This window comes from Bombina bombina, chromosome 10 (genome assembly GCF_027579735.1).
Source record: "Bombina bombina isolate aBomBom1 chromosome 10, aBomBom1.pri, whole genome shotgun sequence".
NCBI classification, from domain to species: domain Eukaryota; kingdom Metazoa; phylum Chordata; class Amphibia; order Anura; family Bombinatoridae; genus Bombina; species Bombina bombina.
In genome coordinates, this window is record NC_069508.1 from 60,255,224 (window position 1) to 60,270,703 (window position 15,480).

A 15,480-nucleotide genomic window follows, 5' to 3' on the forward strand; every position below is an offset into this window, starting at 1 on the left:
ACAAAATGATGTAGAGATGTTTCTTACTACAAAATAAATAATACATGATTACTACATTGTAAAAATGTGTCTATTAACATTGTGTAAAATGGTGGAACTTATTTAGTTGTTTGTTTAAGACATGATCTTCTCATACCTGTACACTGTGGTACCACACCATTCCATTCAGAGTTTCCCATACACTGGAGTTTATTATTCCCAACAAGCTCAAATCCTTCATCACAGGAAAACTCACAGCTGGAGTTATACAAAGATTCACCAAAGGGGCCACTGCATCTCATGGATCCATGATCTGGAGTTTTCAAATTATAGCAATTTATCACTGAAAAAAATATGAGGGTAAATTAATGTAGTGCAAAATAATATGATATTAATATTTATTTTAATGTATACAAATGACTATATTAACAACGCTGTTTGAAAAGAGACAATTTGAAATATCATATCTCATTACTACAATGAGTCAGGAGTCTCACTAAGGATGTATGTAGCTCATGTAAGGCAATAATTATTCAGTCATTTTACCATATATTTGTGAATCAAATGTTTTTTTTGGAAGAAACTCTGTTGATGATGAATATTATAGAGATCAAGGGTTTATATATTGTTGCTTCATTTAAATATAAGCATATATGTAGCAAAGATACCTATCTTTAGAGGTACCTATCAATATCTATTGAGAATAGTCCAAAAGCAATGGTACAAACTGTTGATGCCTCTGAAGAAAGAGACATCAATTCTTAACTAATATCAGACAAGAACATTTATTATCATTGTGTTATTATTATGCGAGTTAACACCACTTGTCAAAAATTAGAGTTGGGAACTGGTTACCATGAAGGGGTTGAAGAAGAAAAAAATACTGGCTATGATTTAATTACCATTGCATTGAGGGGCACTTGAAGACCATCCAGAAACAGTGCAGTGGATTGTGCTATCAGAGTCCATATCGTACCCTTCCTGGCAGCTAAACTCACAAGATGTCCCGTAATTGAAGTTGCCATTAGGAGCAAAGCAATTAAATGATCCTTTATCGGGTTGTTCCAAAGGTTCACAGGTTACAACTAAAATGTAAAAAAAAAGACATTTGTTAACACGTGATTCCAATACAGTTTCCTACATACTCATTGCTCTAAATGTAAACGTTCAAGGATGTGTATTTATGCACTTTAGTTTAAATGAAATATAGAATGCAGTTACCTTTATCACACTCCTCTCCATAAAAACCTTCATTACACTTGCATGTATAATTATTTATTGTTTCAATACATTCTCCATGACCACTGCAAGAGGTAGCATTGCACGCAGCTGTAAAATAATGAAAATATATGTTAATCAGATTAGAGAGAACCTGTTTTCATGGGATAAACTTCCAAAAGAGATGGTAAAGATGACAATAAAGGAATTCAAGAATGCTTGGGATATCCTTAAGCCAATCCTATAAATTAAGCATACTCTGGTTTTCTGCCTTCTGCCAAAGTCTATCTAAATATATATATATATACTATTTCAAAATAAGCACTCACTGGACTTCAGCCAACTGTAACAAGTGTATTCTTTAATGTGACGTTTCGGGACACAAACAGTCCCTTCCTCTGAGGAAGGGACTGTCTGTGTCCCGAAACGTCACATTAAAGAATACACTTGTCGTCACAGTTGGCTGAAGTCCAGTGAGTGCTTGTTTTGAAATAGTATCATTGAGTTCAATAGTACACACCTGGACTGTATAGATTATATATATATATATATATATATATATATATATATATATATATATATATATATATATATATATATATATATATTTTGTGAAAGCAATTTTAAATTATAGATATCAATCAAACAATTAAATGTATAGGCATATATACAAATGCATAAATAGGTAAGGTTATAAATCGAACTAAGTTTGGGGCTATATTTTCATACCTGTGTAACACAAAGCAACTTTTCGGTTATTACAGGATTCATCATTCCATTTTCCAGCATCTGCTTTTCTTCCAACATACATCTCAACACAGTCCTCATCCTTCCTCTTGTTGTTGGGTTCGCCAGTGGCCCAGTTTTTTGCTTCTTTGGTAAGCATTTTGTTGGTTCCCACCCAAGTCCACTGGTTGTTGATCTTACGGATGCCGATCCAGTAGTATGCACGGTTGAAAGGAAGAATCTCATTCAGATACTTAATTTCCTCTTGGTTTTGAATTGCCACCAAATCTGTATAATGAGTTTTACAATAATTTCTTGCCTCTTGATAAGTCATGTTGACTGAAGAGTAGAAATAAGACCAGCCGTGTACTCCAGAAAACATTGAAAAACCTATAATAAAGGGCAGAATATAAATGAATGGTTTACAGATATAGCCAAAATGATCTACATTATTTGATAATTGATAAAGAACACTGCATCATGTCCACAATGGCTTACCATAACTTAAGATGGAGAAATATAACAGAGCAGTCATCCTTCTGTTTTATTTGCGAAACTGTGCAGCAATAACCAGTGACAAAATTCTGTAAAAATAAATGTATCAGTTATTGCTGTAAAATATCTCAGTGCAGCTAAGCACTAAAAACTTAAAGGGATACTTAACCCAAATTTTTTCTTTAATGGTTCAGATAGAGCATGCAATTTTAAACAACTTTCTAAATTACTCCTATTATAATTTTTTATTTGTTCTCTTGCTATCTTTATTTAAAAAATTTAAAAGCAGGAATCTAAAGCTTAGAAGTTGACCCATTTTTGGTTCAGAACCTGTGTTATGCTTGCTGATTGGTGGCTAAATTTAGATCATTTTCTTTTTATACTGGACGGTAAAGTCAAAATGAAACATTCATGATTCAGATAGAGCATGTCAATTTATATAACTTTCCAATTTATTTTTATTATCTAATTTGCACCGCTCCCTCCTATATCTCAGACCCTGTCTCCAGTTACTCTCCCTTCCGTCTCCTTCGCTCTGCTCATGACCTCCTACTCTCCTCCTCTCTTGTTACCTCCTCACACTACCACTTACAGGACTTCTCCAGACTGGCTCCCATCTTGTGGAACTCTCTGCTCCACTCCACAAGACTTCCACTAGTTTTGAAAACATCAAGCACTCCCTAAATACTCTACTGTTCAGGGATGCATACAACCTATACTAATCTTTCTTTAAACCGTTTCCTCTCCTCCATTGCTATCCCCTTGAACCCCCTTAGCATGTAAGCCTAAGAGTCCAGCTGTTTGTAGATCACCTTCTTTAGAGCTGACTACAACAGTACAACTCTTGCCAGGGCCCTCTACCCGTTTGATCCCTATAAATGTTTCCTTGTATTCCGCCTATGTTTATAGCGCTGCGGAATCTGTTGGCGCTCTATAAATAAGCGATAATAATAATAATGAAAACGAAGCATATTTCAAAATAGAAGTAAAATGGAAAATTGTTTTAAATTGTATGCTCTATTTGAATCATGAAAGAAAAAAAAATGTTTTATGTCCCTTTAATTAGCAGCTAATATCAGCTAACTATAAAACCTGTTTTTTAAAAAGTTAGAAATGTTTCCTCTGCTAAACTGACTTTGCTTCTATACAAAGCACAACACCAGTTTCATTTTCTTATCAAAACAACCTGTGTTCTTTTATCAATCTGTGTTAGTTTATAAGGGAAAATCAATTTAAAGAAAAAAATTAAATTTGAAAACTAAGGTAGCCATGCAAAATAATCACAATATAATAGTATCTTCTATTATCTGTACAAATTAATAAGTGTATTGCCAGATTAAGTAAATGAATGAAAAAGCTCTATTGATGTGCACATTACTATAAAGCATAGCTAAACATTACTACAGACATCGCATTACTGAAATAAAATAAAAGGCAGTTAGCAAAATACATTAATACAATATAGTATCACAGTCAAATGAGAGTGTTTATTTAAAGCATTAATAAATTATAAAAGAATATACAGAATATAATGATTAATTAAAAAGGAGTTACTTACAGTTCTTTGAAGAAAAAGATCTCAGAACAATAATTGTTAGCTGAAGTTTTAGGTGTAATTTTCTTCAAGAAGGAAATCCAAAAAAGGGACTAAAGAGCTGTTTGCTGGACTCCTGGAGTCTACTGGATACATTGTGTTACTGTCGCCGTCTTTTATACTCTATACTGCTGAGTTAGTGAGAAATTCCCCAATGACGTAGCTCATCTGCATAAAATAGTAGGATGTCCTTCTCTGGAAGTGAAGAAAGTCCTGGGAGAGACAGGAATTTTCCCTGAAATATCAGTATGGAAAAAGTCTACCCATTTAAATATCCGCAACCATTAACATAAATAGAAAACAAAATGATTTGTTTCATTAACCTTTTTCTATAATATTCCATAAACAGTAATGCAAAGTCCATACCAACAAAAGGCACTGTATTTAAATAAAGTCTACAACATGCATGTGGTTTATTTAAAATAGGCTAACATTTATATAATAAAAAAATCTATAATGTGCTTTATTACCCACCGTTAAAATGATCTCAGTTCCATTTTCAAATACAAACTAGGAATATTCCTTAAATTTAATTTCATTATATATATATGTGTATGTATGTGTGTGTGAGTGTGTGTGTGTATATGTGTGTGTATGTGTGTGAGTGTGTGTGTATGTATGTATGTATGTATGTATGAGTGTGTGTGTGTATATGAGTGTATGTATGAGTGTGTGTGTGTATGAGTGTACGTATGAGTGTGTGTGTGTATGTATGTATGTATGAGTGTGTGTGTGTATATGTGTGTGAGTGTGTATGTATGTATGTATGTATGAGTGTGTGTGTGTATGAGTGTATGTATGAGTGTGTGTGTGTATGTATGAGTGTGTGTGTGTATGAGTGTGTGTGTATGATTGTGTGTGTGTATGACTGTGTGTGTATGTGCGCATGAATGTGTGTGTGTTTATGTATGTATGAATGTGTTTGTGTATGTATGAGTGTGTGTGTGTGTATGTGTGTATGTATGTATTAGTTTGTGTATGTATGAATGTGTGTATAATAATGCCGGTATTACGAGTCTTGGAAAAAGTGAGCAGTACACGCTCTCCTGTCAATACTCCTACCGCATTTAAAAGTCAGTAGTTAAGAATTTTATGGGCTAACGCCGTAACATAAAACTCTTAACTACAGTGCTAAAAAGTACACTAACACTCATAAACTACCTATTAACCCCTAAACCAAGCCCCCCCCACATTACATAATAAATCTATTAACCCTTAAACTGCCACACCCCCGCCTCACAAAAACTAGTTAAATATTATTAACCCCTAATCTGCCGTCCCTAACATCGCCGACACCTACCTACATTTATTAACCCCTAATCTGCCGCCCCAACGTCGTAACAAAAGTACAAAAAAAAAAAACAATAAATTACAGAAAATAATAAAATAATTACAAGGATTTTAAACTAATTATACCTAATCTAATCACCCTAATAAAATAAAAAGCCCCCCAAAATAAAAAAAATCCCTACCCTATACTAAATTACAAATAGCCCATAAAAGGGCCTTTTGCGGGGCATTGCCCCAAAGTAATCAGCTCTTTTACCTGTAAAAAGAAACACAATACCCCCTCCCAACATTACAACCCACCACCCACACACCAAACCCTACTCTAAAACCCACCCAATCCCCCCTTAATAAAACCTAACACTAACCCCTTGAAGATCACCCTACCTTGAGACGTCTTCACCCAACCGGGCAGAAGTGGTCCTCCAGACGGGCAGAAGTCTTCATCCGATCCGGGCAGAAGAGGACCTCCAGATGGCCAGAAGTCTTCATCCAGGCAGCATCTTCTATCTTCATCCATCCAGAGCGGAGCGGGTCCATCTTCAAGCCATCCGACGCGCAGCATCCTCTTCCATCCAACGACTAACACTAAATGACGGTACCTTTAAGTGATGTCATCCAAAATGGCGTCCCTTCAATTCCGATTGGCCATCAGTATTTTATTTTGATTATTGAACTTAATTTGTATTTTAGAAAGTTAATTAGGGCTACATGTACTAAGCAGTAGATGCTGCTTTGGAGCACTTGCAGTACAGGGTCATTCATTTTTTGTCTTGTCAAGTGGTCCTAGAACTACACATATGGAATAAAATGATTTGCTTTAAGTCCAGTGAGATTCTACCGCTACTATATATATTGTATATATATATATATATATATATATATATATATATATATATATATATATATATATATATATATATATATATGGGGCAATAGATCCAGCACTAGTAGAAATAACCAAAGTTCATTATAGGTAATAAAGTGCACGTCTGCCAGAGGGTCCTGTGTCACCTCTTACATATAAATCCAGAAGAGAAATGAGAAATGGCGCCTGCACTGTGTCATCATAGAAGGACAGCAACGTTTCAGGTCACATAGACACACAGGGGTGTCCTTCTATGATGACAACCCAATAAATATTTTCAACTTTTAAAGAAACAGTGCTGGCACCATTTGTCATTTATCTTCTATCTTCTGGATTTATATATATATATATATATATATATATATATATATATATATATATATATATATATATATATATATATATATATATATCAGTATAATGGTATTCCAACTGTGTGTCATAATTAAGACTAGACTTTATCTTTCGATTGTATATAGTAGGTATAGTTAAAATATTTTAACTATTTAAATGTGTTTACTAGTTTTGACAATGTAGTCCTTTGCCATATTAAAACAACAAACTTTATGGTTGGTTACAATCTATTGTTTGATAATTACCGGCTAGTTAACAGGTGCCAATGAGCTGTTTCTATGTCAATGCAATCACAATTCACTTTCAGAAACCATTGTCTGCCAAAAACAAGCCAAGATGGGGATCAATCCCACCAATTCTCTCATTTCTGCTCAATCAAATCAAATATACTGGTTTATAAACAGTGGGACCAAATCATCTTTATAAAAGTCCTGTAGGACCAGGCTCAAAGACATAAGTATTAAAAAAGAGTTTGGCTTTTATTGTAAGTATAAACTGGAAATATTTAATAAATTAGGCATATCAAGGAACTGTTGTCCTAACTAGATTTTTTATTAGGCAAAATAAGGATTTGTACGAGAGAGTTTACCTGCTGAGTGATACCAATCAGCCTAATGTCTATTACAGCCACCATGTCTAACCTTTACTGCATAGTACACTTAGGTCCCAATTATCAAAAACTCACCAGCATAGAGAAACATCACTCAAAAACTATGGGGTTTATTTATTATTCCATCACATCCAAATCTTTGCAGAGTGAGATAAACAGGTCTGAAGCTAAAATTTGCATTTCTAAAATTCTTTGAGGGGCCTTATAGTACCATTGAGACTTCTTAGATAACCTAGCCCATTGGTTTTCAAACCTGTTCTCAGGCCTTCCCAAGAGGTCAGGTTTTCAGGATTAGTGCAAAGTTAGGATGTGGGTGCACAAGGGGGTTGTAAGCCTCTCTCTAGGAACCTCCTCAAAAAGCTCCAAAAGGGTATAAGATAGAGATGTAGTGTGGGAGAGGGCGTTAGTTAGCTTAAACACCAAAATTCCAAACTATATACTGTAAAAAATACCTTATATATGATGCTGTCAACCTCTATTGTGAAAAAACTCTCATATGAAAAATCTAAATAGCACAATGTGTAAAAAAAAAAAGATATATTATTTTAATAAGCACTAAGCTCAAGTGCTGATCTATACATATAAAATACAAATCTCTTTAGCATATGTAAAGTGCATGCAACTCAAAGTCCGTATTCAACCACCTTGCTTTAGAAAAGATAAAAAGTTCAATGTGTCCTTTTAAGGTACCATTGGCATAAAAACAATTGTGCTAAGATGCAATAAAGTGCTGAGTGAGCAGAGATTTTCCATACTCCCGGTGGTGAGTCTATTCAAGGCAAAACCCGAAGATATTGTGTCATTTGACATCTCTGGAAATCACTGAAAATCGCTCAGCACTTTATTGCTTCTTAGCGCAATTGTTTTTATGCCAATGGTACCTTAAAGGACAAATTGAACCGTTTAGCTTTTCTAAAGCAAGGTGGTTAAATACTTTGAGTTGCATGCACTTTACATATGCTAAAGGGAGACGTTCCTGATTTTTATTCAATGTAGAGATTTGTATTTTCTATGTATAGATTAGCACTTGAGCTTATTAAAAGAATATATATTATTTTTACACATTGTGCTATTTTGATTTTTCATATGAGAGTTTTTCACAATATGGGTTGACAGCATCATATATAAGGTTTTTTTTTTTATATAGTTTTGAATTTTGGTGTTTAAGCTAACTAGCGCCCTCTCGCAACACCACATCTGCAGGTTTTGAGGATTACCTTGGATGAGGGCAGATAAAATAACCGTTTACTAATCAGCTGATTATCTCACCTGTGTTTCACTACAGATATCCTCAAAATCTGGCCTGTTTAGGAAACCTGAGGACAAGTTTGAAAACCAGTGAGTTAGCCAGACAAAAGAGCTTTAGGGAATCAAGCCCTCAGAGACAGCCGACTTACAGTCTGTTCTATATAGAGAAATCTTTGTACAGACTCAATGAAGTGGTGATGATATTACTGGAAAAACATGCATGGAATTGAGTAATCTGTGTCCAGATACACAACAAATGTATATTTGTCTCTGACTGATACATTCTTCTAAGTCCCAGGGCAGTAATTTGGTTTCATAATAGGCTAAAAAAAAAAAAAAAAAAAAAAAAAAAAGGACAATGCAACTTTAGAATTCAAAAGAAATTGTACTGACTTGTTTTCTATGTAACAAAATCCAAATAACATAACTGGAAAAAAAACAAATTTGTATCCTAAGTGCAACAACGTACTATTGTATGAGTAAGACCCATAATGACACAGTGTTGCCCAAATGTCTTTTTAATGAAATCACAATAAAATAAATATTTTTTTTCCTTTTGAGTGTAGAACACTTTTTTTGGTTCAACTATAAACTGAAATCACAGTTTTTAAATGTTTTCCATTCATCACAAACGATCTTCTAGACCAGCACATAGAGATCTGTCTGCTTTGTGGAGTTGTTTTAAACAAACCTAGGGTTAGTAACAAAATAGTCAGGGTCCATTTACTATGTAGATCTGTTTCTCAATCTACTGGTTTATAAAAGTGGTGCTGTTCCACATATTTTTTTGCAAAACACACTTACAGGGGGAAGCAAGTACTTATAAGCAGTTTGCTTATTTACAGAAGAGAAAATAAGAGTTCAAACAATGTAGGAGCCACTTACAATTGTTCTCAAAAGTCCAACTTCCTTTTTTCAAGATGCTCTGCTTTTTTCTACTTACTGGCAAACTTCTGAATTCCTCATGGGAGACTGTGAAGTGAAATAAAATGTGGTCATTACTAGCATAATGAATTTTGTGTCATACACAGGTTCTGCTTGACTCCAAAGGTGCACTGAGCCAAACTGAACGACTGTATGACGCATGAGAAATGTGCATAATGCGGTGATATAAAACCATCATGATGGTAAATTACATGTGAAAATCTTATAAACACACATGTGGTAGACATTTTGGGACCAATTCATCAAGCCCCGAAGCTTGATGCAGCTGTTTCCACGCAAACCTTCAGGCTCATCGGAAACAGGAATTAAGAAGCAACAGATCATGTCCGTCCGCACTTTCTAAAATCGGCCCCATAATATCATTTTAGTTGAAAGCCCAGTGATAAACAAGAAACTGTAAGACAATAAGGCAAGACATGACACATTTGTCAATGCATTTTCTCATAGCTTCACTTTAAAGTTAATTATCTTTTACTTTTTGTGTGAAAAAATACTTTTAACGTGTTTAACTGCTGCTACTTCATATACATGACAGAAAATGTTTCAGATCTATGTCCTTTTTTTGCTAAACCTATTACATACTGTAGTTCAGCCCTAGGGATTTAGCCATTTATTTCTGACTAATATCTTAGAAGTAAAATGTGTTGGATATATTACTTGTACTCTGCAAGCATTAGCTATGCTTAGGCGTTTATAACTTTGTTCTGAAAAAAAAATCGGACTTGTTTTTGACTGCTGTACACTGAGGGCGAGATTACAATTAGCGCACTAACGGGTAGATTACGAGTTTTGTGGTAAGCTAAAAAAAGCAGCGTTAACAGGTGCTAACTGCTTTTTTACTACCGCTGTTATTACGAGTCTTTCAGGTATAGGGGCACCGCACACTTTTTTGGCCTTACCACAAAACGACTTACGTAAACTTCGTAAAGTCTTTTTTCTATGGGACTTCCATAGTGCTGGTATTACAAGTCTGTCCTGGGAGGCCAAAAAGTGAGCGGTACACTCTATCCTGTCAAGATTCCTAACGCATTTGAAAGTCAGTATTTATGAGTTTTATGGTACAACGCCGTAACATAAAACTCATAACTAAAGTGCTAAAAAGCACAGAAACACCCATAAACTACCTATAATAACATTTTTAACCCCTAATCTGCCGCTCCGGACATTGCCACCACTATAATAAACATATTAACTCCTAAACCACCGCACTCCCGCCTCGCAAACACTAGTTATATATTATTAACCCCTAATCTGCCACCCCTAACATCGCCACCACCTACATTATACTTAATAACCCCTAATCTTCTGCTCCGGACATCGCCGCAACCTACATTATATTTATTAACCCCAAATCTGCCGCCCCCAACATCGCCGTAACCTACTTACACTTATTAACCCCTAATCTGCCGCCCCCAACGTCGCCGCCACTATACTAAATGTATTAACCCCTAAATCTAAGTCTAACCCTAACACTAACACCTCCTAACTTAAAAATAATTTATATAAATCGAAATAAAATTACTATCATTACCTAAATAATTCCTATTTAAAACTAAATACCTACCTATAAAATAAACCCTAAAGCTAGCTACAATATAACTAAAAGTTACATTGTATCTAGCTTAGGGTTTATTTTTATTTTACAGGCAAGTTTGTATTTATTTTAACTGATAGAATAGTTATTAAATAGTTATTAACTATTTAATAACTACCTAGCTAAAATAAATACAAAAGTACCTGTAAAATAAAACCTAACCTAAGTTACAATAACACCTAACACTACACTATAATTAAATGAATTAACTACATTAAACTTCCTCAAGAGGTAGTAGCAACAAACACTGTGGGGGACTTTAAAAATGCATGGGACAAGCATAAGGCTATCCTACGAACTAGATAAGTTTATACTGTTAGGTAAGGTCGGGCAGACTTGCTGGGCCTATGGCTCTTATCTGCCGTCAATATCTATGTTTCTATTAAATACAATTAAATACATTAAATTAAATTAGCTAAAGTACAAAAAAAACAAAACACTAAATTACAGAAAATAATAAACAAATTACAAGATATTTAAACTAATCACACCTATTCTAATAGCCCTATCAAAATAAAAAAGCCCCCCCCCCAAAAAAAAAACAAAAAAAACCCTAGCCTAACTAAACTACCAATAGCCCTTAAAAGGGCCTTTTGCGGGGCATTGCCCCAAAGTATTCAGCTCTTTTACCTGTAAAAAAAAATATATAAACACCCCCCAACAGTAAAACCCACCACCCACACAACCAACCCTCCAAATAAAAGCCTAACTAAAAAACCTAAGCTCCCCATTGCCTTGAAAAGGGCATTTGGATGGGCATTGCCCTTATAAGGGCAGTTAGCTCTTTTGCGGCCCAAAACCTAATCTAAAAAATAAAACCCACCCAATACACCCTTAAAAAAATAGAATAGAATTCTATCAGCCAATCGGAATTAAGGTAGAAAAAATCCTATTGGCTGATGCAATCAGCCAATAGGATTGAAGTTCAATCCTATTGGCTGATCCAATCAGTCAATAGGATTGAGCTTGCATTCTATTGGCTGATTGGAACAGTCAATAGAATGCCAGCTCCATCCTATTGGCTGATTGGATCAGTCAATAGGATTAAACTTCAATCCTATTGGCTGATTGCATCAGCCAATAGGATTTTTACTACCTTAATTCTGATTGGCTGATAGAATTCTATCAGCCAATCGGAATCTAAGAAACGCCATCTTGGATGACGTCACTTAAAGGAACCGTCATTCAGTAAGAAGAATCCGGATGAAGAGGATGCTCCGCGTTGGATGGATGAAGATAGAAGATGCCGTCTGGATGAAGACTGCTGCCCGTCTGGAGGACCGCTTCGCCCGGCTTGGAAGAAGACTTCTCCCGGCTTCGTTGAGGACTTCGGCCCGGTTAGATGAAGACTTCTGCCGCTTCCTTGAGGATGGATGTCTGGTCTTCAGAACAGTAAGTCGATCTTCAGGGGGTTAGTGTTAGTTTTTTTTAAGGGTGTATTGAGTGGGTTTTATTTTTTAGATTAGGGTTTAAGGGCAATGCCCATCAAAATGCCATTTTCAGGGCAATGGGGAGCTTAGGTTTTTTAGATAGTATTTTATTTGGGGGGTTGGTTATGTGGGTGGTGGGTTTTACTGTTGGGGGGTGTTTGTATTTCTTTTTTACAGGTAAAAGAGCTGATTACTTTGGGGCAATGCCCCGCAAAAGGACTTTTAAAGACTATTTGTAGTTTATTGTAGGCTAGGGTTTTTTTATTTTGGGGGGGGGGGGCTTTTTATTTTGATAGGGCTCTTAGATTAGGTGTAATTAGTTTAAATATCTTGTAATTTGTTTTTTATTTTCTGTAATTTAGTGGGGGGTATTTTGTGATTTAGATAATTTAATTGTTTTTAATTTAGTTAATTTAGTTAATTGTAGGGTTAGGTTAGGTGTTAGTGTAACATAGGTTAGGTTTTATTTTACAGGTAAATTTGTATTTATTTTAGCTAGGTAGTTAGTAAATAGTTAATAACTATTTAGTAACTATTCTACCTAGTTAAAATAAATACATACTTGCCTGTAAAATAAAAATAAACCCTAAGTTAGATACAATGTAACTATTAGTTATATTTTAGCTAGCTTAGGGTTTATTTTTTAGGTAAGTATTTATTTTGAAATAGGAATTATTTAGTTAATGATAGTAATTTTATTTAGATTTATTTAAATTATATTTAAGTTAGGGGGTGTTAGGGTTAGGGTTAGACTTAGGTTTAGGGGTTAATAAATTTATAATAGTGGCGGCGACTTTGGGGGCGGTAGATTAGGGATTAATAAGTGTAGGTAGGTGGCGACTATGTCGGGGGCAGCAGATTAGGGTTAATAAAAATAATGTAGGTGGCGGCGATGTTGGGGGCAGCAGATTAGTGGTTCATAAGTATAATGTACGTGGTGGTGATGTCCGGAGTGGCAGATTAGGGGTTAATAAGTATAATGCAGGTGTCGGCGATGTCGGGGCGGCAGATTAGGGGTTAATAAGTGTAAGATTAGGGGTGTTTAGACTCGGGATTCACGTTAGGGTGTTAGGTGTAAACATAAATTTTATTTCCCCATAGGAATCAATGGGGCTGCGTTACTGAGTTTTACGCTGCTTTTTTGCAGGTGTTAGACTTTTTTTCAGCTTACTCTCCTTGTTGATTCCTATGGGGAAATCGTGCACGAGCACGATACACCAGCTCACCGCTGACTTAAGCAGCGCTGCTATTGAAGTGAAATGTGGAGCAAAATTTTGCTCTACGCTCACTTTTTGTCTTTTAATGCCGGGTTTGTAAAAACCTGTAATACCAGCGCTGTAGGTAAGTGAGCGGTGAGAATAAACTGCTCGTTAGCACCGCACCCCTGTTACCGCAAAACTGGTAATCTACTCGTATATATATGGGTTAGCGTGTATATTAAAAGTTGAAAGTAAAAAGTTAGCACAAGAGGAAAACCCGATGCGTGCTAACTTCGATTTCGGATATCCCAATAGACTTCAATGGAGTGCGCCTAAAAAAATACATTTATAGATTGCACGCTATCCCGGAGGTAGTAAAGAATATTTCACATTCCAATGTTCTTTGCATTGAAGAAAATTTTATTTTTATTTTTATATATATAGATATACTAGGCGATAAGCCTGCCCAGAGGGTAGTCTATTTAAAAAAAAAACTACAACTTCAAAGCTAAAATTACAAAAAATAAAAAATGTAAAGTTAGAGAAAAAATAAACAAAGCTATCCAAAATAAACAATTTTAACCTAAACTAATACGCCTATAAAAATAAAAAAATCCCCACAAAATAAAAACACCCCTAATCTAATACTAAACTACCAATAGCACTTAAAAGGGCTTTTGTAGGGCATTGCCATAAGTTAAACAGCTCTTTTACCTAAACAAATGACCAATTACCTCCTAACAGTAAAAACCCCGCACCCATCAAACCCCCCAAAATAAAAAAACTAGCACTAAAAAAAATTTAAACTACCCATTGCCCCTAAAGGGGCATTTGTATGGGCATTGCCCTTAAAAGGGCATTCAGCTCTTTTCCAGCCCATTAAATCCCTAATCTTAAAAATAAAAAAAGAACAAAAATAAAAAAAAATCCTAACACTAAGCCCGAAATAGGTACTCACTGTTCCTGAAGTACAGTGGAGAAGGTCTTGGAGCGAAGGCCGTGTGGAGCGGAGGTGCGGAGCTGTGGATCCTCAGTGGCGGTCCTCACCAGTGGCGCGGAGGTGCGGAGCTGTCTTCCCTGATGCGTGGATCCTCAGCTGCTGTCCTCAACGGCGTCAGTCGTTCTAAATAATCTATAGAATTCAAAAACGCGCATTAAAGTTAGCAATTCTTCATGTGCGCCAACCCAACTCTGTTAGACCTAAATCGCAAAACCCAATGCACGTTATGCATATTTTACATTCCTATGTTCTTCACATAGAATTTTTTTTTTTTATTATCAAATATATGTTTCTATATATATCTGATAAGGTTAATGTAAAATAAATATCTATACCTAAATATAAATATATATAGAAATATGTATTTACAAATAAAAAGTATATTGTTCTATAAGTGAAGACCATTGGAATTTTAAATATGTACAATACATATATAAAGGAAGGGACATATAAATACTTAAATACATATATACACACAGCTGTACATATATATATATATATATATATATATATATATATATATATATATATATATATATATATATATATATATATATACACCGTATATTAATGCATACATACACATATTTAGACATGTCTAAGTATGCATATATATGCTAAAGCCCTTTGCAGCCCTTTTTTTTTATCAAACAGCTTATACCATGAGCCCTTATAACTTTTTAAATGGACAGACTACTCCAGAATATTTATTATTTAACCCCTTCATGACCAGACCACTTTTCAATTTTCTGACCGTTTGGGACCAAGGCTATTTTTACATTTCTGCTGTGTTTGTGTTTAGCTGTAATTTTCCTCTTACTCATTTACTGTACCCACACATATTATATACCGTTTTTCTTGCCATTAAATGGACTTTCTAAAGATACCATTATTTTCATTGTATCTTATAATTTACTATAAAATAAATTTAAA

At 34.9% G+C, this 15,480-nt stretch overlaps 1 protein-coding gene across 1 annotated transcript in view; it reads right to left on the reverse strand.

Annotated features, from left to right (window-relative positions):
- The window catches only part of LOC128640711 (uncharacterized), a 75,054-nt gene that overhangs the window by 7,057 nt on the left and 52,517 nt on the right, over positions 1 to 15,480 (reverse strand). The window contains exons 21-24 of the mRNA XM_053693138.1: positions 1,927 to 2,313; positions 1,201 to 1,308; positions 882 to 1,064; positions 137 to 322 (exon numbers count right to left, since the gene is read on the reverse strand). Coding sequence (XP_053549113.1) covers positions 137 to 322; positions 882 to 1,064; positions 1,201 to 1,308; positions 1,927 to 2,313 — 864 coding nt within the window. The remainder of the gene's footprint in view (positions 1 to 136; positions 323 to 881; positions 1,065 to 1,200; positions 1,309 to 1,926; positions 2,314 to 15,480) is intronic.